At 56.1% G+C, this 27,616-nt stretch overlaps 1 protein-coding gene across 8 annotated transcripts in view; it reads right to left on the bottom strand.

The window, feature by feature from the left end:
* Window positions 1-27,616, bottom strand: part of LOC122474681 (DAB2 interacting protein) — a 188,312-nt gene that overhangs the window by 75,642 nt on the left and 85,054 nt on the right. For 7 of the 8 annotated variants that reach the window (XM_043565706.1, XM_043565709.1, XM_043565710.1 and 4 more), the window contains exons 2-3: window positions 23,981-24,084; window positions 5,894-6,045 (exon numbers count right to left, since the gene is read on the bottom strand). In XM_043565706.1, coding sequence (XP_043421641.1) covers window positions 5,894-6,045; window positions 23,981-24,084 — 256 coding nt within the window. The other variant, XM_043565713.1, reaches the window with a different exon arrangement.

Below are 27,616 nucleotides of genomic sequence, written 5' to 3'. Positions count from 1 at the left end.
TCGTATGCCCATATTCGACCTACAAAAACGGCCACTTCATATGGTCCAACCTAATACGAAGTGCCAGGGACTGTTCCAAATGCTTTACACGTGACTAGTCATTTCAAATGCAGACGTGTGCAAGGACATTCACATATAACGCACACACACCTTCATGAGGGCAGGTGTGTACCTGCAAGACGTACAAAAACACGCACGCACAGATGTACACAGGCCTACATGCTTGTACAAAGAAAGGCTTCTCCAGCCTTTGAAACCCCAGCCTGGGATGATCACATTCTCACTAGCTAATTTCCACTGTTCCTAAAAATATTGCCCGGCTCGGATCTCTGGAAGATACACGAGGGAGCCACAGATCTAAAAGGAGGGCGATAAAAATGAGAAAGCAAAAAATAAATTGGTTCTTCCCTACGTCCAGGTCGTGTTCTATGGCTTTCCCCTCCCTCTCTGGAGATGAGGCTCAGAATCACGCGCTTATGTGCGGGGCCTTGGTCAGCCCTGCCACCACCCCCCCACCCTCCAGCCAAAGGTGCCCACGAAGCTCCAAGTACAATGTTGCAGGCAGGATGGGACCTTGTCACCAGGCTGGCTTCTGTGATGGTCCCACCACTGTGCCTGTGAATGCGTGCCTCAGTTTCCGTGAATCTGACAGTGCTTTCACTGCACATCTACCTTGCAGGGCAGAAGACCTCTCAAAGTGCTGTGCAAATGCCACGCCACCTTATGATAATTATCGGATTAAGAATTAAGTCTGATTCCCTTCTGGAGGGGAGGGAAGAAGGGAGAGGAGAGCTGGGTGAGCCTTCCTTGCAGGTAATTAATGAATTGCCTGACATATTTCTTGGAAAGCAGAAGCCCATTTAACAAAGATCCACCTACATGGGGCCTCTCAGAGCCGAGGGGAGCCAAAAGGGCAACCAAGAGTCCTGCAAGGGGCCTGTCAGAACGTTCGGAAGGCAAAGGACAGGATGAGACAAGACTCAGAAGCAGCAGCACTACTGGCCATTAAACTCGGGAAAACAATATTCAATCCCTAACAAGCAAAGAAATGCAAATAACAAAGAAATGCCATTTTTCTGCCCATTTGAGTGACAAAGATTGTTTTAATGATGACACCCAACGTGTTTGAGGGTGTCAGGAAACAGGTGGGGAATCTCAAAAATCACTGGGGGAGTGTAAATTACTGTAGGCTTTTCAGTGGGGGGACATTTTTAGCAAAAGCCTCAAACTGTTAATAGTCTTTGACCTAGTAATTCCATTTCTAAGACTTTATCCTATAGGAACAATCAGAGATGTGAACAAAGAGAAATATTCAAGGACTTAAATAACAGCATCCTTTTGGATAAAGAAATACTAGACATTACCTAAATACTTAAATAATTAAAAGCAAGTACACGGCAAACGTAAAATGGAACAATGGACTTTTAAAACACATATAGGAGAAGTTTGCTTTCCCTGGTATAGACAGGAACAAGGGTTACTCTGCCTGGCTATTTCTTGCATTCGAGGTAATAACGATTCTCTGTACAGCCCTTTTTACCTTTCAAGGGGCAGCAACATCCAATATCTCTCTTGAACCTCAGAGCACAGCATGATTGCTAGTTATTATTCCCACGTTGTAGATGAGAAAATGAGGCTTAACAAAATGAGGTAACTTTCCCCCCACCAATGTTAACTACTCCTTACTGAAAACCTCCAACATGCTAGTCTCGCCTCTTTCACATGTTATTATGTATTTAATAAAATTTTAGAAACATTTAAGAAATGTGCAAGACCTGGTGTTAGTTGCTAAGGAAACAGCACTGAACAGGACACTTTCTATTAAACACGTGCTGGATATATTAACATTAATGTATCCAACGACACTATCATCGTGAGGCCCATTCTGCAGATGTGCAAACTGAGGCTCAGGAAGGTTATGTGACTTGCCCCAAGAACGCCTGGCCTCAAAGCCAAAGATCACATACTTCCCATTATTCCCGGAAACTGTCTAAACTGCACAATCATCTCGACGTCACCCAAGGGAAGGCAGAGGACCAGGCGCTCCCTGTCTATGGTAGGGGAGGGAGGGAGGCAAGAAAGGCCAAGCCTTGATGCCCAGCCCCTCCTACACCTACTGTCAACAACTAACGCAGGGAAACAGATCCCATTTCTCATTAAGCTTCCTCTCCCCTCTCCAAGAGCTGCCTTACCCAAAGGGGCGGAACTGTTTCCTGCCTACTTAGAGCCAGTTGCGGGTTCTTGAAAGCCCCCACCCCCATATCCAAGTATCTCGCTCGCTAGCCTTACCCTGACTAGAATCCCACCATTGGTAACTTTCAGGTGTGGGAACTCCAGGCAATATTCCTGAGAAGGGGCCATCAATCTCCAACTCTGCACACAGCAGCCTCACATACCTGCAGCTGGCTTGCCCACATTTACATGACCAGCTCTGCACCGGGCCAACTGGGAAGAATGGGAAGGGGCGTGGGGACAGCCACTTCAGAGTAACTACGGGGGTAGGGGGACAGGTTGGGAGCCAGAGGGGGCGCACTCTCAGAGCCTGTGTGGGGCCAGAGTCACCCAGAAACAGCGGCAGGGAGAAATTGCAATATTGCCAGCTGACCCTCCTAGCTACTCAGGAACATTAATAAATGAGTGACTTGGAAATTATCTTCCGGGAAGACAGAAACACCACATCCTGGATGGCTTTTACCAACATTAAAACAGCCTTGTAAATGAAGCGGCAACATTTCCAGCCTGCAAAACAAAAATGCTTCTGCCAGCACACCTTTCACCTGGAAAATCCCTGAGCAGCATTCATTTCTGTTATCCAGGAGAAATGATCACCTGTCCTTGGTGCACACTTCGAAAACCTCCGAAGAAGAAATGAGTGTCTAAGGGGGCCAGAGATTTGGGAGACCAGCTAGAAACCTCCCCTAAACCATCTCAGGAAAATAAGTACAAAGGCTCAAACTGTCCTGTGGCTCTCGAGACCCCCAGAGCCCAGCTGTGCCCACCAAGCCCTGGCTGGCCTGACTCCAGCCTCACAACCAGACATCAGCCCTCTCCCCCAACCAGCCTGGCTCAGTGTCCCCACCCCTGAGCCAGACTCCTTTCCCAGGGAGCCAAAGATCCTAGCACAGAACCAACTGGTTTCCAGCCTCCAGATGAGAGAATTCCAGCACAAAAAATAACCTCCACAACACAGCAGTTTGCAGAACACAGGCAGACAGCGTGCAACAAAGCCACTTTAGCATCCCTGAAGCAGACAGCGTTATCCAAAGTCTGAACCCAAGTGGCCGCCCCAGAGTGCCCTGTGTTTATCGAAAGGGGAAGCCATTGGGGACCAGGGCTCCCACTCGCCCCCTTAGAAGCTCCCACCCTCCTTCCCGTTCCTGCACTTACCCCCATGGGGTCCCATGGAGCCAGGATCCACCCCCCTCTCTTCACTGTTAAGCCGAGCCAAAGGCAGCCCATTCTGTCTTCCCAGCCTTCAAGAGCACAACCACACCACGTCGGAGAAGAGGGAGGCTCCTCTCCGTTCACCCAGGTTTGACCCAGGTCTTTTCTTTTGGGGGGGGGGGGGTCACCAGAGTTGGTTTTACTCAGTCAACTCTAAACAGGATGACTCCAGGGACTGCCCCCAGAGAAGTACCTGCCCCAGAGAAATATCTGCCCTTCCATCCCCGGAGAAGCTGATAAATCTGTTATTTCTAAGCAAAGCAGCAAACAGGAGATCCCAGTCCTGACAAAGCCTATTTCAGCTCCAAGGCTGGGTCGAAGGATTTCAAACTCAGTCTCTCTGCCTGTCCGTGAGATATCTGGGCTCCTCTCCTGTGCCAGAGAAGCCACCAAGCCAGATTTTGTTTATAGAAAATTAATAAGACAATTCCACACCACTGCCAGTGACATTCTGCTCCAACTGCTACTGTTCACACCGTTTCTAGAAACGGGCTTATAGTTTCACTCCCGACACCCCCCCACTCCTTGCCCCTCAGACATGTGGCAAGGCTGACCCGACCTGAGACCAAGATGGGCAGGAGCTGCTCGAGGTCACCTGGGCCATGCCCCGACCTCCAGGCAGGAGGCCGGGTTGCCGGCCAGCACTTGCCGGCTTCTTGGTGCAGGCTTCCCGCTGGAGGGACGTAAACATGGCATGCACACTGTCTGCTCCCGGGAGGGCAGACACACTCAGAGGCCGGGACGCCTGCTGTCTCTCCAGCTCCCCAGACAACCAACACATGCACACAAGACGGGGTACGTACACAAGCCCCCGCATGCGGGTGCACAGGGTCCTGACCCCCGCCAAGGAAAGCGCAGAGAAGGGCATGTTCCCGGGGGAGAAAGCCGGAGGCAGGGGCTGGCGGAGGGAGGAAGGCAGCAAACCGGGTGGCCTGCCGCCCAGACAATAACAAAGATGGGAAGCGAGATTTTCAAAGACGCAGTGGCTGCACCCAGCGCTGAGCTCTGGCCTGGCCGCATCCTCCTGCCAGGGCACGCCTGGTCCCCTGGGGCACCACGGCCATCAGAAAAAGGCTGAGGGTCCTGCCTCAGGCTGGGCTTGGCAGCTGGGGCAGGAAACCAGCTGCAGGCAGCAGTGGGGATGGATGCATTGGAGAGCACCTCTGGGCTGATGGAAATTAAAGGTCTAGTGATTCTCCCAGGGGGTGGGAGGGGTACTCTCCAGGAAGATGCTAGGGGTCAGTCAAACAGCCACTCAACCTTGGGCAGGAGTTGGGCTATAACTTGTACTCCTCTGCCTGCTGGAGCCAACGGGAAGGAGAGAGACATTTTAATTCTACCTGTGCCTCCCCTACAGGGAGTGCCAACTTGCCAATCATACACAGGGGCACAGCCCTATGAAGGCAGATGCCAGGGGCCTGAGATGTCGGGGCTGAATGCTGAAAAGGCTCCTTGGTGCCTGCCTGTTCTTTCACCTCCACTAGCCGAGCAGGGACGTGTTCTAACTGGCACCGGAATCCATCACTGTGCCTGTGCCCAAGTGGAAAGGTGCCGTGGCTGGTACCGCTCACGGAGGGGGACCTGGGCCCCGAGGGACCGTGTCTGCCCAGTGCCCCCGGAACACGGACAGGATGGCTTGCCCTTGCGAGCTGAAGCCTGCTCTGTTGCTGGTGACTGGGAGCAGGCTGAACCACCTTCTCCCTCTCCTCCTCTGCCCCACAAGCCACCTCCCCCTGGAATTTCCACACCTGCTCCAGGCTTGCCCAGGAAAAGGAAACAGGGAACAGGAGACACCCCTGGGAGTGGAGAGGTGAGGGAGGCAAGCAGCTGCCCAGGCTGGAGAGGACGAGGCCCTTCTCCCCTAGCCTCAGGCGATGCCCCTGAGCTCAGAGCCCCGGCACTGCCCCCTGTGCTCACCCCAGCCCCCAGCGGAGCACGCGCCCTACTTAGAGCAGATGTGCCCCCTAAGCGGCCCAGCCCCCTGCTCCTCCCCTCCAGATGTTCACCCTTTTCCTCACCACTGAGTCTCGGCAAAACCCAGACGAAAATGCCTTTTGTATCGGACACCCGGGGGCTCCAGAGGCAGGGGGATGGGTCCTGGGGGTGGAGGCGCCACTTCGGTCCCCAGCGCCGGGCACCGCACCGCCCGGGAAACAATGCCCACCTCGGCGAGGCGAGGCAGGACTTCTCGGCGAGGGCACTTCCCGCCCGACCTCGCCCGGGGCCGCGGACACCCCCTCCTCACCCCGCGGGGAGAGAGAAAGGTCCTCCCGCCGTGACCCCCCCGTCCGAGGTGGCCCCACAAGTTGCCGGAGGGCGGGCGTGCGGTGCCCTCCCGCTTCCAGCGCGCCCCAGCCCCGGCTCTCGCTTTGTCCCCGCGCCCTCCGGGGCGCATCCCGGGGCGGCGGCGCGCGGAGGCCGGGCCGGGCGCTGGCGGCGGCGGGCTCACCTCTCATTGTCCGCGGCGGCGGCGGCGGCGGCGGTGGCGGCGGCGGCGCTCCGGAACCCCGGCAGGATGTGGCGGAAGCTGTGGTTGCGGTCCAGCTTGGGCTGGCTCTTGGTGCGCTTGATGGAGCCCTTGAGGCGGCGGCTGAGGAAGCCCTGCGCGCGGGGCGACAAGAGGGGGAAGGGGAGGCGGGGTTAGCGCGGCGGCGGCGGCGGGCCCGGGACCCGCGCGGGACCCGCGCCCTGGCTCGGGCGGCCGCGCGGCCGAGGGCGGGCGCGGGCTCGGGCTCGGCCCCAGCTGCTCGCGGCCCGCGCCGCCCGCCCGCCCGCCGACCGAGCGCCGACGGCCCGGCCCGCGCAGCGCGGCCCAGCCCACCCCGCGCCGCCCGGCCCAGCCCGCCACGTCGCCCCCGCCCCCTAAGCCGCTGTTGCCATGGCGACGCCGAGCCGAGTCGCGCCGGCCGCGGCCGAGGCCGCCCGAGCCCCCCCCCGACCCCCCCCTCGGGCGCGGGGCGTGGGGGGGGGGGTCCGGAGGCGAGGGGCGGGGCTGCGAAGGGGCGGGGACCCCGGGGGGCTGCGGCGGGCCCCCTCACCTCTTCCCAGAACGAGGTCACGCCCCCGCCCACCTAGAGGAGTCCACGCCCCGCACCCCATCCCGGCTTGACACCGTGCGGTCCTCCACCCGCGAGGTCGGGGTTCTCAGCCCCAGGTCTTACAGATGAGGAAAACTAAGGTTCTGAGAGCTGGCGTGTGATCGGTCCTCTGGGGCCAGTGCCTGATAGTACCCTGGCCACCTGGCCCCCTAACCTGGGTGTCTTCCCTACAGCAGGCGACTTTCAGTGACCCTCGGGGTGAAGCTCCTTGCCTGCAACCTTGGTTGCCGCAGCAGGGGCGCTCCAGCAGGGGCAACCTCCTCAAGGACAGGGTCCCTAGCACCTAGCTCAGGCAGGGGGCAGAGGCTGAAGGGTTTGCTGAGTATCCCCAGGGCATGCTTCAAGGTTTGCAGCCACGTCAGAGGGAAGGCTGGGCAGCAGTCGCTAGATGAGCTGCTGCAGGGCACCATTCATGACCCATGGCCGGTAGGGGTCCCTTCCTAGGAGGAGTATGGCAAGCCCCAGCCAGGGCCCCCGTTCAGGCCATTTCATTTGTCCGTCTACCAGGCTGCGCAGCGTTGGGAGGACAGAGCTTAATCCCACCCCAACTCCAGGAGCTCCTGGTCCCACGGAAGAGACAGGGAGGAGGACAGAGTTCAATACATCCAGGTTGAACCAGGCCTCCCTTTATAGGTGAGGGAAGATTTGGGGGGCTCAAGCTATCCAGGCTGTGGAACCACAGAAGGTTAGAGGGAGAAAAAAACTCAAGGGAGGTGGGAATCCCCTGACGGAGGAATTGAGAGGGGTTCTGGGGGTCTCACCCACCCCAGCCTCAATTCCAGGTGATATAAGGACAGAAGGAAATGGGATAGTAACTCATTTTGAAGTCCACGTTGTACCCAGTGTGATCACCACATTTCATCCATCACACAACAAAGGCTAGGCTTGCAGCCCTCTCTGGCCCAGGAGGAGGGGTGGACATTTGCTATAAGCCATGCCCCGTGCGGGATCTGTCCATCCCTATGACCCCAGCACCCCATCACTTCATGATGAAGTGAGCCGTCAGTTGTACACATCATCTCATGTCACCCACACAAACAAGAAAATGACAGAGAAACATTACCCCTTTCTGCAAACGAAGAAACCTTGCTCAGAGAGGTAAGATGGCTTGTCCAAGGACACACAGCTTCCGGGCCTGCTTAATGCCGGGTTCCACTGGGACCGCCCCCCTACTCTGCCCACCCTCTTCAGGCTTTCCCTTTTCCTATCCTTCCACCCTTCTTTCCTCTCCCTCAGTCTCTCACCTCCGTAGGAAGACGACCTACCCCGTGGTCACTTGTCAGAAATCTGCACATCCTCCAGGGCCTAGCTGAAACACCACCTCATCCAGTCCTTCCAGGCAGTGGGTCCAAATCCTTCTCACTCTGCAGCTCAGTGTCACCAAGATGCTCTAATCAGCTGTAGTTCAGCGAATATTTCATAGGTGTGAGGGGCCGCAGGAGGGAGCTTCCTCCAGAGGGCAATCCCTAATGGAGAGGGACCACAAATGGTGGCAGGCCAAGGAACAGGAGGCTCTCAGGGGACACAGCACAGAGGCAGGAATCTGCACTTCTGCATCAGCTCTGGGCACCCCCAACCTTGGCCTCCTGCCAGGTAAGGCCAACTTGGATGGGTTCTTCTCTCACAGCCAATGCCTCAACGGGCTTGTACTTTTTCTTGGTTTTCATTTTCTACACTGATGACAATTTCACAATTTTTACACTGCTTGTGGTACAAAGAACCTCAAGGCATTTTTCACAATTTATGTAGTTCATTATGTAGCTATACTGACAGCTTTATCCTATTTCTGAGTTTGTTTGTTTGTTGTTTTTTTTTTTTTTTAAAAGGCTTTCTTCCTTCTAGGAGGTTGAGTGAGGCCAGTGTCACTCCTCTGCCTCACCCCTCCCTCTAAGGCCACACTTAATGCTCCTCTGACCAGCTGCCTCCTCCCTAAAGCCTACTGTTCCCCACTCAAACCGACCATGACCACCCACACCACATCACATGTGCCCACCCTGGAGGACCTTGTATCCCCCAGAGGACCCAGCTCAGGACTCTGCATATAGCAGACTTAGCAAAAGGCTCATCATCCCAGAAAGCCACAGCTGGAAGGGGACTCAGGCCCAGAAGTCTGTATATAAGGGCAGACGAGCCCCAGAGACAGGAAGGGACTTACCCAAAATCACATATCAAGGTTAATCAAAGACCCCAGACTCCAGTTCCCTACTCTGCCCAGCCTCGTAGCTTGCTTACTGACCTCCTTTATGGGGTGGAGGGCCACGGGCGGCTTCTTACCCAGCCCCGGATGAAGGGAGATGAGCCTTTTCTCCTGTCCCTTCATGGGCGGGTCCAGGGACGTGATTTCCGGAGGTGGCTGCAGCTCTAAACTCAAGAAGTCAGAAAATCTTACTCTAAACCCAAGTCAACCTTAGTGAGAGGCAGTGGCCAAATCATGTCTCTTCTTTGTAACAGGGTTCTTGAGGTCTGCTTTCTAGAACTGTGGTGCAGCCTCCTGACAGCCCAGTGGCTGAGATTGGGGAGCAGGGGGCAGGCAAACCAGGGCTCAGGACCAACTCCACAGCCCCCCTGGCCAGAAGATGGCAGGCAAGGCCCAGTAGCAGTGTGTGAAATGGGTGAAGGGGTGCAGTGCAGAGAGAGAAAGCTGTGGACCTTCCAGGGCCTGACTCTGTCTATCCCAACCCTCCCCAGGAGGCCACCCTGCTGATCACACCCGTGGGCCAGCATCACTTGTGTTCGTATCTTAATTCAGACAAGTTGTGGGCAAATTACTGGCCTGCTCCACTCCAAGCCTCAGTGTCCCTATCTGTAAAATAGGCTAATGATACCTACTTTAGAGGGTTGTGGGAAGGATCCAGAGGCAAGATATCACCAGTAATATAGTAAATAATAAGCCACGGAACATGGTAGTTGCCAGCTTTATTATTATCATTGCTGATGTGGCTGTAGTACAGCCACCAAGTTTTGCCCTGAGAAGGTCCATGACCACCACAGGCGGGAGTCTGCCCCGGGCTCTCCCAGGAGCCTGAAGGCTATCTCGCAGCAGGGACAGGCTGGTGTCATGCCTAGTGAATGAATGAACAGGCTTGCAAAATGGTCCCGGAGCCACAGAACGTCTTCCGGGTTGAAGGCTTTAAAATAAGCACGTTTTCTAAAGCAACCTCACAGAGCCTCCCAATGTGCAAAGTGTGCGAGCCGGGGGCAGGCGGGGCCGCTCGGTCCCCAGACCAGGGACCGATGTCTAAAGCTCGGCGAGCAGCCAGTGCGCCCTGTGGGGACGGAACCCACTGCCTCCCCAGATGGGGTGTTCGGCCTCTACTAACACAGCCTGTAGCTGTTTTTCCACATGCTTCTCAGCAGCTCCCCCATCCCCATCCAGCCATTGTGCCACCATCCTGCCCCAGCCCTCCTCATCCCTTCCTCAGGATGTTCTGAGAAACTTTCTCAAGGGCCCCCAAGGAATTCCAGACACGTGATGTGTTCCTTCACCCACTTCAGTCAATTCCGAGCGGGGCCGATGAGGAGAGATGACCAGTTATGGAGCTCCTGTTCTGCGGCATCCCTGCCCCTGGCACTCTTTGAACACCCCCCAAGTCCCAGGAAGGAGGCCCGGGGAGATGGGCCTGTTATCAGGAATGCGGGGAGGATGCCTCAGAACTCAGAATGTTTTGGGTTTTCAGGTGGGGAAACAGAAGCCCAGAGAAGCTAAGCCCCTCGCTCAGAGTAGCAGAGCTATTAGGCGGCTGGGGGTGTCTATACATATGGGGGCCCTCGACATATGTGCCCGCACGTCCTCGCCAAACAGCTCAGCCCCAGGCCCCGGGGGCCACAGGCCAGACCAGAGGAGAGAAAGCAACTGCACTCTCTCCCTGAGCACAGCAGTGTCACGGGTGAGGACTGGTGGCTCAGGGAGGGGACACCTTGCCCAGGCCCAGCCTCACACATGCCTCACACACGAGTCCCCTAGGCAGCACCTAGGGGACCCCGGGTTTGCACTCCAGCACCACCCCTTGGGCACCCAGAGGTGGCAGGCCACCACTGGTCCTCTGAGCCATCTTGGACCCTGAGTGTGAAGCGCCGGGCACCGTGTCTGGCACACAGCGGGCACTCTTGTCGAGCGGGAGTCCCTTCTCCTGGCCCCATCATCTGTTCGGTCCTGCATCCTCGGTCCTGTCTTCAGGGCCTTTCCCCTTCTAACAGACAGACCGGTGGTGGGCCTGACCTGCCTTTGACTCCCACTGAGACGGCACTCGGGATGGAGGCAGAACCCGGCGGGCTCTCCCTCGGCCCAGGCCCCGCTCCTCCTCCAGTGGCCGTCTCCAAGGCCTGCACCCACACAGAGAGCCTTCAGGGAAGGAAGCCGCTTTAACAGGCGTGTCTCTCAGTATCCTTCTGCAGCTTTGCAAGGATGCCAAAATCACACCGAAAAACACAGGAAAGGGAGCGGAAGACCCCATCTAGATAGTTCCACCTCTCTCGACCCTAGGAGAGGAGATCTGCTGGGCATTACTGGCTGGCAGGCAGCCTCGACGCCTTAGGCTCCGGGAAGACGTCCTGCTTCTAGAGTCGCAAGGAGGGGCCAGATCAGGCAGCCAGGGCAATGCCCACATTGTAGAAGGCAGGAGGGCAGGAGGGCTTCCCAGAAACACTGAGCAAGGCAGTAGCAGAACCACGGCAGAGCCTAGGTGTCCTATCTCCTCACCCAGTGCTCTTTGCCACGCCTGTACCCCACCCTTCGAGAACCTCTCAGGCTCCCCACATCTCCTCTCTCCAGGCCTCAGTCTTCCCTTCTGTATTATAAGGGCTGGGTTGGGTGATCACCAGGCTCCATTCCAGTGCTGGTATCTGGTGATTCTAAACAGCTAAAGCCAGAGCAGCTGTGCCTTCCACAGCTGGGCTCCCCCAGGCCCGGCACTAACAGGACCAGAGGCTTCTCTGGCTTTTCCTCAGTCCTTCAGACACACCGTTCCTCTTCCCTGTTCTGGGGCTCTGCCCTCAGCAAGCTGCCAGGCTTCCCTGGCTTCCTCTCCTGGGAAGTATGTACCATCAAAGAGGGTCCCAGTTGGGGAATGACTCACTCATGGTGGCATGTCCGACATTGTGACAGCCGTAAGAGGGCAGGCATTTTAAGCCGGGATGAAGCTGGTGCCTTCCTGGTAGTCACCTACTCACAGGCCACCCTAAGCGCACATTACCCTCTGTAGTCGCCTGTCAGTGCTGCTTTGAAGGTAAGACCTCCACACCCCAGCTTCCCCAGAAGGCAGCCAGACTACTGGGGCCGCAGAACAAGAACCTATTCAAGAGCCATGAGAGCCAGCAGGGGGCTGGGTTTTGGCACAGAAGGGTCACTCTTGCATTAAAATATTGCCAAAAACCCCACACTTAAACACGTTTCTATGGAGAAACACACACAGCCAGAAATGCACACAAATTCAAAGACATGCATGCATTCAAAGACACATGGTGGGGCGGCGGGGGGGGGGTGCGTGCCCACAATGAAATGCACGCATAAACATACAAGTCCCCTCATCACTACCACACACAGATACACACACATAAACAAACGTGCACACTGACCAGCACACAGAGAAATACACCCATACGGTCATGAATCATGCAAATGGAGATACAAATACACCGAAACAAACTCACAACTATACATACATACTCAGCTGTCACCAGGCACATACAGAATGACCAAACATACTAGCTCATACGGACTCATATTCACAACCACAAAAAGCTAGGAGCCCAGGTCTTGGGTCAAAGGGGAGAAAATGCTGCTGCTACCATAATCCCCATGATCTGTGGGCAGGACCTCACTCTGCACCAGAATCTCTATTTGCTTCTCTCACACCCTGAAACTTTGCCTTCACAGCTCCCTGAACATGTGGTTTCTCCGAGTCATGTGGCCTCAGGGCCCCACCCCCTGTGCAGAGCTGGAGATCCCTGCCCCAAACATTTCTCCTCCTGCCATCATCACACCTAAAACTCCACCTAGGTCCTAGGGTTACCTCACTCTCTAGGAATCCCTGGGAAAAAGGCAAATACTTTTTATCCCCCGCCCCCAAGAGGCATGGTAGCAAAGCGTTCTACCACTTAATGACGATGGGCCCTAGGCCAGTGACCTAACCCTCCGAGTCCATTTCAGTTTCTGTAGAACAAAGACAACAGTAGTCACCTCCAGGTTGTTGTGACAAGTCAGTGAGATCACACATGTAAAGAATTTAGCCCTTTTCCCGGCACTCAGGAAATGTTAGTTACTATCATCTTCGTTTTTATGGCTTGGACCTTGACCACCAAGGGCCAGCCCAGCCATTAGCCGGAAGGAAAGAGAGAGCAGGAGTTTATCAAAGCAAACTGTAGAACCCAAATCTCCTTTGGTGGGGAAGTCTGCTGGTCAACAGCTCATTCAGGGTGTATTCTCTGAGCCTCCCCATGTGCTCAGTCCTGGAAGGGATGGGATTTCTGCCCTCAAGGATTCCACAGTGCAGCTGGAGAGGTGAACCTGGCCCTTCCTAGACACCTCCAGGAGCCTCCTCACTGCTTTGCTATCTCCGGTCTTGCCTCCCTTCCCCTGTGCATTCTCCAAGGGCTTCCAGAGGGGTCCTTGTAAAAGCAGATCATATCCTGCACTGACCAGCTCCACCCCTTTCCGCAGCTCCCAGAGCTTTGGGGATAAAAGCCTAGCCCCTTGGCAAGGCCCTTAAAGCGCTTCATAATCCATGCCCTGGGCTCCAACCCCAATGGCTTCAATGGGACTTTCAGAATCGCCAGCCCCTCCTGCCACAGGGCCTTGGCATAGGCTGTTCCCACTGCCTAGAATGGAGACCCCTTTGCCCAGTGGATCCTGCATGCCCTTTTGTCTCTCCTCACAGTCTGTCCTGAGGTGCCGACAAAATGCCCTCCGAGTAGGCCAGGTCCCTCTGCAGACTTATCACCGTTGTAATTATACATGTATTGATTTCATGCCTCCCTCCCTCACAGGACTGTGGGGACCATGCTGGCCTGGCTCCCCAGTGCAGGACACATGGCAAGTATTCCTCAATACTTCCTGAACTAATTAACAAATATTAATGATATGAAGGAAAAAGGAGAAAGGCTGAGAATATGCTCTGGGAAGTTTTTTTTTTTTAATGTTTATTTATGTTGAGAGAGAGAGAGAGAAAGAGAAAACGCCCATGCGTACACACATACACACATGGGCGTGCGCAAACTGAGGAGGGCAGAGAGAGAGAGGGAGAGAGAGAGAGAGGGAGAGAGCGCACCCCAGGCGGGCTCAGCGCTGTCAGCACAGAGCCTGATGCAAGGCTCGATCTAACGAACTGTGAGATCATGACCGGAGCCAAAATTAAGAGTCGACACTTAATCGACTGAGCCCCGTGCTCTGGGAGGTTTTTCAAGGGATTCCCTTGTGGTCAGTCTGGGTGGATTTGCCGGAGGAGACAGCTTTTGAGAGCGTAGCAGAAACACTGAAAGCGAGGCAATGGGTGGTCTTGCTGAGCTTATCTGGGGCAGGGAAACCGCAGATGAGCATTCCGGGCAGAATCCTGGCACGGGCAATGGTGCAGAGGTATGACAGCCCGAAGCCTGGCTGCCTCAGAGGCCCATGGAGTGATCACAGGTCTCTCTGACCTCCCAGTTACACCCCGCCACCTGAGCCCAGACTGATAACGTGGGGCATGACCCCTCCCCCAACAGTGCAGACCACACCCGGATCGAGGGGGCCCCTAAGGAAGCCTGGGAGGAAGGAGGAAGGGGGCACCCAGTTGGGAAGAGGATGAGCGTGTGCAGGTAGTGGGAGGGGGTAATGGTGACATCAGAGAGGCCCTCTTGATACGTGCCAGGGCCCAGGACTGAGTGGCATCAGTGAACACTGATGAAATGACACACACGTTTCCGAGATCTCAGGGAGGGAGGTGATAACCCAGAGCAGCCGGGGAGTGACTCACTGCCCCATAAATCCTCTGGCTAGCCGACACTTGCCTTAGCATAAGAAGCCCGTCCCAGAGGTCTGGACAGCCACAAACACTTCATCAGCTGTTTAAGCCCTTGGCCAGCCCTGACCCCGGGCTGGGGAGTCCAGCACCGAGGGCTGCGTGGCTGCACGGAAGCTGGCTCCGTCGGGGAGCCTCACCCCTGCAGCAGGATCTCCCCTGTCCTTTCTCTCCACTCCCCCCTCCAGGCCCTGCCTGAAGTCCCAGCACCAGGCCAGTCTTCCCAGGGTGACTCACTAACTACAGAGCTTATTCCCTGTCCTGTGCTCTGTACACCCTGCATGAGTGAACACCCCTACCAGAGGCCACCTGGCAGAATGGCAAGAAAACCATGTTCGGAGTCAAGAAAGCTGAGTCCAAAAACCCAGCTTGGCTATTAATAAGAATGACGACCGTTCCAACGCGCTAATAAGAGTAAGCCAGATGTACTTATTCAATAGCCCCAAGCTTCAGGCGCCGTATTAGAGCTTCACGTGACTTTCCTGGTTTCATTCTCACAACCCAACGTGCAGATGACAGAATAGAGGCCCAGCGAGATCAAGCAACTTTCACAGAGCCACACAGCCAGGAAGCGGCCAAGCTGGGATCAGTCCAGGTAGCCTGTGCCAGAGCCCAAGCTCTTCCATAATTCCATTATCGCACGGCGAGGCTCTAAGCAAGTACCTTAGCCTCTCTGTGACTCACTTTCCCTTTCTCTACAATGAGGGGATTGGTCTGGCTGAGGTCTAAATGCTCTCCAGTGTAGGCATGCCATCTTTCCCCTCCCTGGTGACCCATTTGCAGGTAACAACAAATGGGAGGAATCTTCTGGAGACCACAGCTTTCAGGAAGGAAGGGTGTGAACGGTGGGGACTCCAGCTCTGTGCTGGGCCACAGGGGGCTTCCGGGAAGTCGGTTTCTCCTCCTGCCCACCCCCGGCCCCCCCCAGGTACCTAGGTGGTCTGGAGTAACCCTGCATCAGCAAGGCAGGGAAGAGATGCTATCCTTTTTCTCCCTGGACCAAGGCCACCAAAAAGCATCAAGACCCCAGGGTGCCACAGCCCCAGGGACGAGAAACATTAGTGGGAGGGAGAGGTGAGAGGCAGGTGGAACCCTCATAAATCCACCTGAGTGAGCAATGCTTTTTAAAGCCCTTTTCACTACAGGATACAAAATGCACCGTTTGGGGAGAGGATTTTATAGGCTATTTCTCCTCCTGGGTGATTTACCATCTGCAGGCCTGGCTTACCTGGGAGTTCTGCCCCTGAGGGATCATGGGAACCCATGGAGTGGAGCCAAGGTCAGTTTCACAACAAGGGCTGGTATCCTTGCCAGGGCTCTGTGGTGGTCCGAGTGACTTGTCCTGACCTCCTGACCTCTCCTCCCAAGATGCGTGTCCACCTGGCCCCAGAGACATCAAGCGGGGCTCTCAGAAGGGACTTCTGCTCCCTACTCATCCCCTCCCCACCCTGCACTCACTCACCCAATCCATTCTCTCTCACACACCTTCACTGCACAAGCCCATCCAGGGGCCCACCACACACGAGGCCCCGTCTCAATGCCCAGGGTTCAGATAAATCAGAAACAGTCGCTGCCCTTGAGAAAGTCACCGTCTGGTAGATGGTTAAGTCACAGTCTGACTGTGACTGAGCTCTGAAGCCTAGGGGAGGAGATGCCTGCTGGAGTGGGGGAGTGTGGAGGAGGGAAGGAGCTCTCGAGGCAGGGAAATGGAGAGGGCCTGTGGACAGGACCAGCCTGTACGAAGGAAGGCACTGAGGCTGGGACAGGCCTGGGGGGTGGCGGCTGGGGAGCTGGATCCCACCCCCTGGAAGCCATCTAAGGTGCTGGAGCAGGGCAGTAACAATCGTGGCTTATTTTAGGCATTCTTTAAGCAATTCCAGAGGAAAAGTAACTCATCCCAATGCAAGGCCTTGTATCGGAAACAGATGTCATTGCAGCCACCTCCAAAGAGGGCCTCCTGGCTTTAGAAACAATTCCCACCTGAAGACTCAGATATAATTATGTCTATAATCCAACCCAAATGCCACTTGATGTGACAGAGACAATTGCTTTGTTTTCCCATGAGGGGGTGGGGAAGTGAAGGCATCTGAGCCCTGCCCCCCACCCAGAAGAGGGCCTGCAGAGGCCACAGGGTGGGGTGAGACGAAGGGAGCCATTCCTTTCTGCCCTGAACAGACACCTTTTGACCCTTGGGGACCAGGCCAGCTGGAGGTAGGGACGAGGCAGGACGAAGCAGGGAAATGGGGAAGCCCAGGTTCAGATGCCAGCTCTGTCCGCAGTTGGCTGTGTGACCTGGGACAATTCACCTTCCTCTCTGGGCCTCAGCATTCTCATCTATAAAATGGAGAGAACACGACTGGTTGGCAGAGGCTGGGCTGGTGCTGTGGGCCAGGCTCTGCAAGAACTTCAACACCGTTCCAACAGCAAGGGGCTGGCAGAGCTGGGATCTGAACCCACGTCGGCAGGACTTTCGGCCCCAGTTCTGACAACCACCCCACCTCTGCCAGAACACCTGCCTTGCTCCCTTTCGAAGTACTGGTGGGGGTGGACCAAGACACCTGCAAGCCATCAAAGGATGACCACGAGAGTGTCTGTTAGCCAGCCTGACGATGGCGGCAGTGCCCCGATGCTGCCTGGTGGCCCTCAGGCTGGCCGGCCTCAGCCTGTGCCTCTCCTGCTGGAAAGCGGCCTTGGCCCCAGGCCTTGCCCCATTCCAGTGTCTCTAATTTGGGCCCTCTCTCAGGGGTCCCCCGAGTCTCTGGCCAACCCGGGCCCAGTCAGCTCAGCCACCAGGGCCAGGCCCAGCTGCCCAGAGGTGCTCCTCGATTTGAGTTGTTTCCTCCACCCAGTGGTGAGCTCGTTTAGCTCAGCCGGGCCCCTGTGGCCCTGGGGGGGGGTCACACAAACCCCAGGGACTTCCATTCTCCTCGGGAGCGGCTGCCCAGGCGTCCACTCGCTGCCCTCTGCTGCCCCCAACTGGCAGGAAACGGCCCTGCGCAGACATCTCCAGCTCCCTCCATGTGTACTCACCACCTGGGAACTTTGTCTCTGGTCCCTTCGGTATCACTTTGCCCACCTCCACCTCCTGGTGCGGGGGCTGAGCCCTAGAAGCTCCACCAAAGGCAATGTTGCTCTGGGGCCGCAGATAATGGGTACAGAAGGGAGGGGGTCTGTCTGATTACCTGGGACTCTGGGGGAAGGTGTCTGGAAGGAGTGAGCCCCACCCACCAGAAGAGGGAACAGAGGATGAACATTGGCTGAAGGCCAGACACTGGGCCCTCACAGCCACTCTGTGAGTGAGGGGCTCCTGTGCCCATCTACAGATGGGGAAAGAGAGGCTCAGAGACCCGCGATGATACCATCATTTATTAATGAGGCAGGCAGCTCTCCAACAGCACCAAATACCACAGCCCGCCGTCACTCGCCGGCCTGACCTCAGGTTCAGGAGGCTCCAAATAGCCCCTCACCCCATATCTCTGCCCCAAAGAGCGTCCTGGTCCACCCTGGCTGCCCTGGCCAGCTCTCGCCCCCGGGTGGCCCTGTGATAACATTCCCGTCTCCTCGAGTCCCGCTGCAGGAAAGGAGCTTCTCCCTGCAGAAGGTGGACACAGACCAAAATGACAGTAATTTTCCTTTTGGGTTTGAACAGTTTAATAACAATTAGCCTCTCTCCACCACCCTCTCATCCGCAGAACACTTGCCACCCACCGGGCCGGGAGACTCCAGCTCACAGGCCTCCACTGAGCAGGGTATTGTGAGGAGGGGCCCGGGGCACCCATCTGTGAGACCCCGATCCAGGGCCCAGCCCTACTACTCAGTCACACCCGACCATGGCCGCACGGCTGACATCCCCACACCGGTTTGGGGGCCACAGACACAGATGGGCCCAAAAGCAGCCTGGGGTGGCGGAGGAAGCCCCGACAAGTATTCCGGGCAAGCCTCCCCTCTCTGGGCCTTAGTTTCGCCACCTGTGCAGTGACAGAGGTGGCTCATCTGGTCTGTGAGCCTGACCAGCTTTTCCGTCTACCACCCTGATGCCTCACTAGAGTCGCCCCAGCTGAGAAGGGGCACGAATGGAGGAAGAGAGGCAGACCAGGAGGTGGCAGTGTGTGACGAGTGGGCAGGAGCCATCGGAGGCCTCTGGGGACCTTCGGACCCACAAATGCCCATTTCCGTAAGCCTCTCTTCCCAGGAAACCTGATGGAGGTGGGCAGAAGGACTCAACTGCAGGGAAGAGAGGGCTGGAAGCGGCAAGGCGTGAGCAGCCCCGAAGGGGGGCACGGACACAGGGACACCTGGGCTCGATTCCAGGCCCCATTCCAGATAGGCTGTGTGACTTTGGGAAAGGACCCTCCCCTCTCTGAGCTCCAGGCCTTCCTCTGTACGGGGAAGCGTTCGTGATCGCTTCCAACGGCCTTCCACAGTGGTGTTGAAGGGGTCCCCCTCACAGGCCTGTGTGTTTATGTCCACGTGCCTGGCACTATGTGTGTGATGGGAAAAGACAGCTGAGTCACGGAAAGGGCGCAGGGAAAAGCTGCAGGAGTGGGGAGAGGGGTGTGGAGCTGGAAGTCCGCATCCCAGAGATCTGCTGGCTCCTCTCCTACCCAGCATCGCCTGTGGCTCCTGTGCCCCACAGGGGCAAGTCCAAAGCCTCCACCCACTCACTTTCCTCTCCCGTGCCCCCTCCTTTATGTCTCCAACTCACCCAACACTCTAATCACACAGGGCCGTTGGCTTGTTCCAATTCACGTACGTCTCCCCCAGCTGGAATACTCTTCTCCCTTTGTTCCTGACAAACTCCTATACATCCCTCAAAGCTCAGCCCCAAAGATCCTCCTCCAGGATTTCTTCCCTACCGTTATCAGCTGATGGTAACTGCCCCGTGTTCTGGGTTCCCAGAGCACCCCGGCCGCACCTCCATCCCACCACCCAGGGTGCACACAAATGAGCATCCAGCAGAAGTAGGTGATTGAAAGGAACTAAGACCCCCTTCCAGAAGCATCTGCAACCAACCCGCGACTGAGTTTATCTGCAGCTTCCGCCACCCCCCTGGGCCTTCCCCTCCCTGACACTTCTCCTTCTCCATCTTGCAAAAAATAGCCCTGAGACCTAATTTCAGCTAAACCTTCAAACACGATTCTCCACTTTCAACTTCCCGAAGAGGAATCAATTGGCTGTCAAGTTTCCCAGAGCCTCTGCCGCCTCCCACACCCCAGCCCTGCCAGCCCTCCTCAAGGTCGATGGGAGGGGGTGGGGGGCAGACAGGAAGGACCCAGCCTACACCAAGAGGAGGTTGGGTCTGGGGAAGGTGGTGGGCTGAGGGGACCCGTGGGGAGACAGGTAACAGTCACCATCACCTTCCCCCCAAATCAAACCATGAATTGCTAACATGGAGTGGCAGGTGAGAAGGGGCGGCATGCTGCTGTGCTAAGGATCCCTGGGCTTTGGGAAGGGAGACGGGCCCAGGCAGAGCCCCCGGACCCCGTCTGACAGCGTGTGCAGATACGGGGCCCCAGCTTGCTGCCTGCCTTCCCTCTCTTCCTTCCAGGATTCCCTACTGATGCAGAGAAGACAGATCTGGGTTTGAATCTTGGCCTCGGCATCTCGGTGGAGCCTGAGAGCTGAGGGCCAGAGACGGGCAGAAGGCCCATGTGGTCACGTGCTCCCAGCTCCCTTCTCCATCCTACCCTGGTCCAGGGTCCTCCATAGCTCTCAGGGCACACCCCAACCTGCTGGCATCAGGGTCCTAGTGGTCCACTCCCCACCCCCAACTCCACCTGTAGATAGAAGGAAGTCATACCAGATGGGCAAAGGTTCTGTATCTTGTCCAGGTCACAAAGCTGATATGAGGCTCAGCCCTGAGTCTGCTGACTTCTAGCTCATTCTTTTCGTTACTGCATCGAAATCTTTAAGCGCCCACTTTATGCCCAAACCACATGTTGCCTTACAAAGTCCATACTCCTCATTTTAGAGAAGGGTAAACTGAGGGTCCCCCAGGGTCACATGATCTCCAAGAAACAGAGGTGGGACTTGTGCCCAGCCCCTGATGCCCTGTGGGGTGGCTGCAGTCCCAGGCCAAATCACAAAAGGTTAGGGCCACGTATGGGTACAAACAGCCGGGACCCAGAAGTGCTCCCAGCTGAGTGGTGACCTTGGACGAGTCCAGCCTCTCCCAGGCTTTAGTCTTCACGGGGGAGGCAGACAGAATGAATCCGAACGAACACAACATGTTGATTCTCCATTAAACTCCATGGTTGCACAAGGGCATTTCTGTGAGAGGGGGTGACATCCTGTCCCCCGAGTTTCAAACGGCAGCGAAGACACCAGTTATTCAGGTATATCCTGTACTGTGTCTCCTGCCTCCCCCCGGGGCAAAACCATGTTGCCTGGGTTCCCTGGATGGGGGAGGGGGGAGGGTACACACAGCAGCAGTCAGCCAAGCACGTGAGGATGCGGCCTGTGGCAGCACATGTGAGGAAGTGCAAGCTGGGCAGGAGAAGAGGGTGTGCTTCTGGTCCTACAAGCGTCAGTCCCCAACACCCAAGCCCGGCTCCCTCCCACCAAACGCCCTGTCCTTGGCTCTCCACCCTGACCCTCCCCAGATCTCTACTGTTCCAAAGCCAAAAAGGGAAATACAATTCCAAGGATAATGGCGGATATTCTGTATTGAGTGTCCACCCTGGGTCAGATGTGGGCCTCGACGTGCCAGGACTCACGAAGGTCCACCACAGTCCTTCAAGGAAGGGTGGACATTCCACACGTTACTGAAATGGACTGGAGGCTCAGAGAGGCTGAGTGACTAATGAGGTCACACAGGTCACGGAAGAGCCAGGATTTGAACCCAGATCCCTATCTCTGAGCCCTCTAGCACCCGTGAGCTCCAAGCACAGCCCAGTATAGACACTCACACCCTCAACTGCTCCACACAGAAAAGGGCCAAGGTGTCCAGGGAAGGACACAAAATGTCAATGTCCAACGGTCCTGGCATCCATCATGCCGAGCAAATGATTTCATGTCTCTCAGCCTCAGCTTCCTCATCTGTGAAATGGAGACACGAATGGTCCCTCCCCTCCAGGTTGCTGTGAGAAGTGGGTAAAGTGACAAGTGAACACGCTTTCCACCTTGCGGACCCAGCTCATGCAGGCGGGACTGAGTCCCAGTGCCTGGGGGTCCGGAAGCCTGGGGCTGGCTCTGACCCACACACGGTTAATGGGGCGAAGACGTCACTACCACAAGGACGCCAAACCTACCCGGCAGTTAAAGAGCCGCAGTGACAGCAACTTCAAGGTGTGATGATACATCTATCAGAGCAGCAAAAGGAAGGGGAACAGGCAAGGAGAAACACTGAGAGGTTCCGGGAGGGCAGGGGGGCAACGGCCCCCCTGCTCATGGCCGGGAGTGCACACTTGTGCCCTGACGTCAGAGAGGCTGGTCTCAACCTTGGCTCCACCATTTAGTGGTGCTTGGAGCTTAGCTGAGTGACTTCCCCTCTCTGAGCCTCAGTTTTCTCATCTGTGAAATGGGGTGATCAAAGTTTCAGCTTCAGGGCTATCTTGAGGATTAAAAAAGATCATCTACGTAGGACCGGAAGCATAGTGCAGGTGGCTACGTTATTATTAGTCTTTGTTCCCTAAGGGCCCTGAAGGCTCAGCACCAGAGGCTGTGGCCCCTAGGGCCCGGGGGAAGGCAGGACTTGGCCTCAGCTCCAGTTGACTGATTAGAGTCAGGGTCACCCAGGTGTCAGCGTCTTTGCCCTCCCTGCAGGCTAGAGATGGTCTCCCAGGGGCCCCCACCACACCCAGGGGAGTGACCCTGAATCCACTCTGGCACAGGCTTCCCTTTCCTCCTGCTGCCCAAGGCCAATTCAGAGCCTGAGGCTCACAACCACCTCTTGGGGGAGCTTTTTAAATGCAGATACCCAGGTCCTGCTCCTGGCCCACTGCACTGAAATCTTGAGGGGACCTAAGAATCTGTTTTGCAAGCATTCTTATGACACACAGACTGGCGGGAGAATCAGTTGCCCCACGGAAAGCCCCACCCCGCTTAGCCTGGCTTTTGAAGCTCCATCGGCCCCAGACTCAGCCCAGCTGCTCAGCTGCCTACCCAGTCCTCCATACCCCTCAACTCCAGTCCCACCACGCATTTCGCCGTTTCACAAACACATCAGTTTCTAGTGTGCCTCTATGCCTTGGCAGCTGCTGTTCCCCCTACTTGGAACTCCCTCTTTCACTGTGCCTGCTTACCCTTTAAGACCCAGCTCATAAAGTCAGCCTCCAGGGGGATACCCTTTCTAATGCATAGGGAACAGCTAGTTACTCCTAGCTCATCTGGAGCCCCAAAATCACACTGCATGGTGACAGCCAGGCCCGTGCCCTCTCTGTTCCGTCCACCCAAAACCCTCTTTCCCCTGCTCCCCATAGGGCTGGCGCCTCATCCCTTGGGCCTCAGCACAAATATCACCTCTCGACCACACCACCTCAAGGAAGCCCTCCTGGTGTCCTCTATCACAGCAGCCTGCTTTTCTTCACAGCACGTAGCTCGAGCATGAGAATGTCTACCAAGTCCTCTCTTGGCCACCTCCTCCCACTCAGCCCCAGTCCCAATAATGGTGCCTGGCACACAGCTGGCTTGCCATAAAAACTGCTGGATGAAGGAATGGATGAAGTATCGATCAAACATCCACCCGTCTCCTCTATAGACCATGAGCTCCCAGGGGAAGAGACGGCGTGTTCTGCTTTCTCCTTGTCTGTACTTCTCTGTGCCTCCAGTGGCCGACAGAGCACTGGACAGAGGGGCGCACGGGAACATACAATAGTGTGCGTGCTCGGCGAGGACACAGCGGGACACAGAGAGTCAGATGATAAGGGTCACCACGTTCTGTCTCTGTAAAGCTGTTTGGGTTAGTCATAAAAAGGTGTATGCTAATGAGGCCACTGAAATCAATAGCTAGAGTATATATGCTGTGCTTTGCCAATTCAAAGGCCTCATCAGTTTTAAGATGCAGCATTATTTTATGGGTCTCCAAGAAAGAAAAAAACACAGCGATTAAATTATGACACGCCACAGACTGCAACGTGAGAGATATTAAAACGCAAAAATAAAAATCGTGCATCTTAAGAGTCGCGGAAGCGTGGTGTGCATGTGCACACGTGAGGGTGTGTTAATCTGGCCTCGCTCGCGCTAGACTCTCGCTTCCCCGGCCAGCTCGCTCTGGGCCCCGTGGCTGCGGGGCTGTCTGTCCTCCGTCTGCCCCCTCCCTCACAGGACGGGACCCCCGTGTGGCCCCCAGGCTGAGCCACAGAGAGGGGAGCAGCTGAGTGATCGGATACCTAGAACAAGGGAGGCTGGATGCTCTCCCGGTCCGTGAGGCTCCAGGAAGGGGGCCCGCGGGGTCGCAGAGTGGCACCCCAGGCCAGGTGGCGATGGTGACGCAGAGATAGTTACCGTGACCCGGAACGGTGTGGCGGCCGAGGGCTCCATGCTGGGGTTCTTCTCTGAGAGGCTGCCGGGCAGACTGCGCCGGGAGCCCGGCCTTTCCTGGGGCGACTCTGTCAACAGAGGGAGAGAGAGGGTGAGGACAGACGATCGAGGCCACTTGGTCAGGCCCTCCTGTCATTCCCCATCCTGCCCAGGACGACAGGCAACTGGTCCCCCTAAAAGAGTACAGCCACTGTGGAAAACAGTTTGGCTGTTCCCCCAGAAAGTGAAAGCCAGAATTACCCCCACGATCCAGCAATTCTTCTCCTGGGTATATACCCCCAAGAGTTGAAAACAGGGACATACACAGACTTGTATGCAAATGTGCACAGCAGCGTCATTCATAATAGCCAAGAGGTAGACACAGCCCAAGTGTCCATCCACAGATGAATGGACGATCGTTCATACACACAGGGTGGTACATCCATACGATGGAATGCTATTCCGTCGTAAAAACGAACAAAAGTTCTCACACACGCTGCAGTGTGGACGAACCTTGAAAACATGCTGAGCTACCAAAGCCAGGCACCAAATGTTGTACGAGTCCACTTACATGAAACACTTGCAATCGGCAAACTCATAGAGATGGAAGGTAGGTTGGAGGTAACCGAGGGGCTGGAGGCAGGCGGAATGGGGAGGTATTGCTTAATGATAAGAGTTTCTGTTTGGAGTGATGGCAAAGAGCGAGCAATGGGTAGCAGTGATGGTCACACCGCACTGTAAATATATTTAATGCCATTAAAGTGTACCCTTAAAAATGATTAAAATGGCAAACTTCATTATATATATATATATATATATACATGTAATTTATATAAGTATATATATATAATATATATGTGTGCGTGTGTGTGTGTATATATATATAGTTGTGTATATTCCAATGTGTTTTAAAAAAAGCTCTCTCCAAATCTTCACTTCGAGTCATATATCTTGTGACATAATAAAGCTTCCTGTTCCTGGAGGTATACAAGTAGTCCCTTCAAACATGAGAATCTGTGATCTCTGGCTTCCAATTCAGACCTTCTTTTCTAGAGGCCTTAAACTCGATGGGAGTGCAAAGGCTGGTAGGTTTCAGGATCAAGGGTAGCACCCAGCTGGTTATTTCAGCGTAGCCATGGGGGGGCCCAGGGTAGCCACGGTTTCCCACAGTTCAAGAGAAGCTGGAAACCCGAGCTTTTTAAAATACGAAGTGTTTTGATTTTTAGACGGTGACAGCTTACTTACAACTCACAGCCGTGACCTGAGCCTGCCTGTTCAAAACCTCTCAGGTCAGTGCGACCTGGCCACTTGCCTGGCTGGCTCCCCCACGCCGTGCTCGGCACGGGCTATCTCTCTGCCTGTGCTCCAGCTGTGGTCCCCCACGGAGGAATCCGGTCCATCCCATCCCACAGGCCCCGGAGGAGACCCCTGGTAATCCCTCTGCCCCCAGCTCTCAGCCCCCTTCTGGCTCCTCTAGCAACAGCCAGGCCCAGCCTCCTGCCGATGATCTCACTTCGCACACAGTACATGTCTGTCTGTCTGTCTGTCTCTCTCTCTCTCTGTCTCTCTCTCTCTGCTTGGCTATGGAACTCCTACTGCCTGTGCCCAAGGGGGCTGCATCTCATCCCCAGTATCCTGTGTGGAGCCTGGCACATGAGGGCTGCTCAGGAAAGTCCTGTTGGCTCGCAAGGAAGAAAAAGGACGGGGGGCAGACACTTCCCCGGTGCATGTGCACACACAGGGACGCATGCCCAGCCACACACTCACGTCCGCATCTATGCAGACACTCCAACGGGTACCCACGCAGACTCATCCGCAGGGACACATGCATTCGAGGACGGGTGGACGTGTGCACATCTACAGAACAGATGACGAGGAGCAAGCTGTCCCAGAAGGCAGAACGGCAATGTCTACGTTTTCCGGTCCTTTCCTTCCATGTAGCCAGATTGGACAGAGGTCTTTAGAAGTGTGGAAGGACAGAGTGGAGCCCGTCACCACGCCCCCCAGGATAGGCTCCAGTACTGAGCCCTGGCCAACGGCCAGGCAGGCAATGCCACCCTGGGCCTGGGGGAAGTGGGCCACCACGGGGAGGGGTTCAGGCATAGCTGACTACCAGGCAGGGGCTGATACCAGGTCCAGTTGTGCACTAGCCAGCCCTGGGCCACCTCTTCCAGAAAAGCTTCCACTACTCAGCATCTCCCCAGCCCAGTGGCTGTGATCTCCCAGGGCCTCACTGCCTCCCTTGTGGTGTTTCCTGCTGAGAACCTTCTTCCCTCCTCCTCCGCAGTCCCTGCTAGTCACACTCTAGGAGACACCACTCGTTCTGGAGGTTTCCCTAGGAAATCTCTTCTTGGGCTCCTCAGTCTACCTTCACCTCTCCCCCCACCCCCCATCACCTCCACCTGGGTGTCCACCATAACCACTGTGTCCTACTTATGTATGAGGCACTGTGCTCAGCGTCCAGAAGCCCCTCAGGAACTTCGCCTCCCTCCCCCAACACACACACACACACACACACACACACACACACACACACCCCTCCACCGCCCTTCCTGGGCATGTGGGCCATCATGGCTCCAGGCAAGACATACATGGAGCCACCAGGTAGGGCAAGAGGAACCCAGCAAGGCTGCCTCTCCTCCGAGACAAAACCTGATATCCCCTGTGCAAAACACTGCCTCTTGCCTACTGGGTCTTAGCCAGGGGCCTTTGGGGTTACTTGATCCAACCACCCATGGTACAGATGAGGAAGCTGACAGCGGAGGAAAGGAACTTGTCCATTAGCCCCTAACTCAATAGGACTATAGCACAGACTCTCTCTCAGGTGCTCCCAAAATAGCCTTAGACTTCAATTCAGAAGCCCTGGCCACACCCCACCCATGTGAGAAGGTAGAAACGCAGGAGGAGCCTGCAGGAAGGGACAGGAGTCCCCTCCCCCCTGCACAAAACAGCCGGATCTTCTGACTTTTCAGCCTCCCCTGCATGCCCAGGGCAGAGCCCTGCCCTCCAGAGGAAAGTGACAAGGGACCTTCCTACCTCTCCAGGCAGCTTCCACTGGCCCCAGTTCCATCCTCCACTCTTTTCCACCCTGCCTTCTGCTCCACGGGGCTGACCTGTGTAGACCCCACCAGTTGAGCTTCTGGACCCCCCAGCCTCCACGAGGTTAGGCCAGTGGTGGGGGGCCCTGGCAGGAGATCGGACAGGGTGGGGGAGGAAGAGTCGCCCACCCTGGCTGCCTCCCTCCACTGATGGTCCCAGCTCCTATCAAGAGGACCCTGTCCCCTGAGCGCCCACACACCTCCCCTCCCTCAGCCTTGGTAGATCATCCCCGGTTGTCACTGGCTCTGGGGTCCCACACTCCTCTTCACGGTTCCCCACACCCGCCCACACCTCAAATCATCCTAGCGTTAAGTGCCATCTGCTTCCTGCTGGACCCTGACTGATCCACCAGGCAGGATCCCAGCTGCTTAAGACCCGGCCCCCGCTTGTGGAGCGGAGCCAACTCCTTTACAGAGGGGTGGGGAAACAAGGCCAGGAAGGAAGCTGTGTCCTGTCCTGGGTCTTCAGGGGCAGGGTCTGGGCCGGGCCAGGCTCTCTCCCCATCTGACACCCCAAAGGGCT

Source organism: Prionailurus bengalensis, chromosome D4 (assembly GCF_016509475.1).
Source record: "Prionailurus bengalensis isolate Pbe53 chromosome D4, Fcat_Pben_1.1_paternal_pri, whole genome shotgun sequence".
NCBI lineage: Eukaryota > Metazoa > Chordata > Mammalia > Carnivora > Felidae > Prionailurus > Prionailurus bengalensis.
This window is presented reverse-complemented; position numbering and strand designations above follow the sequence as displayed.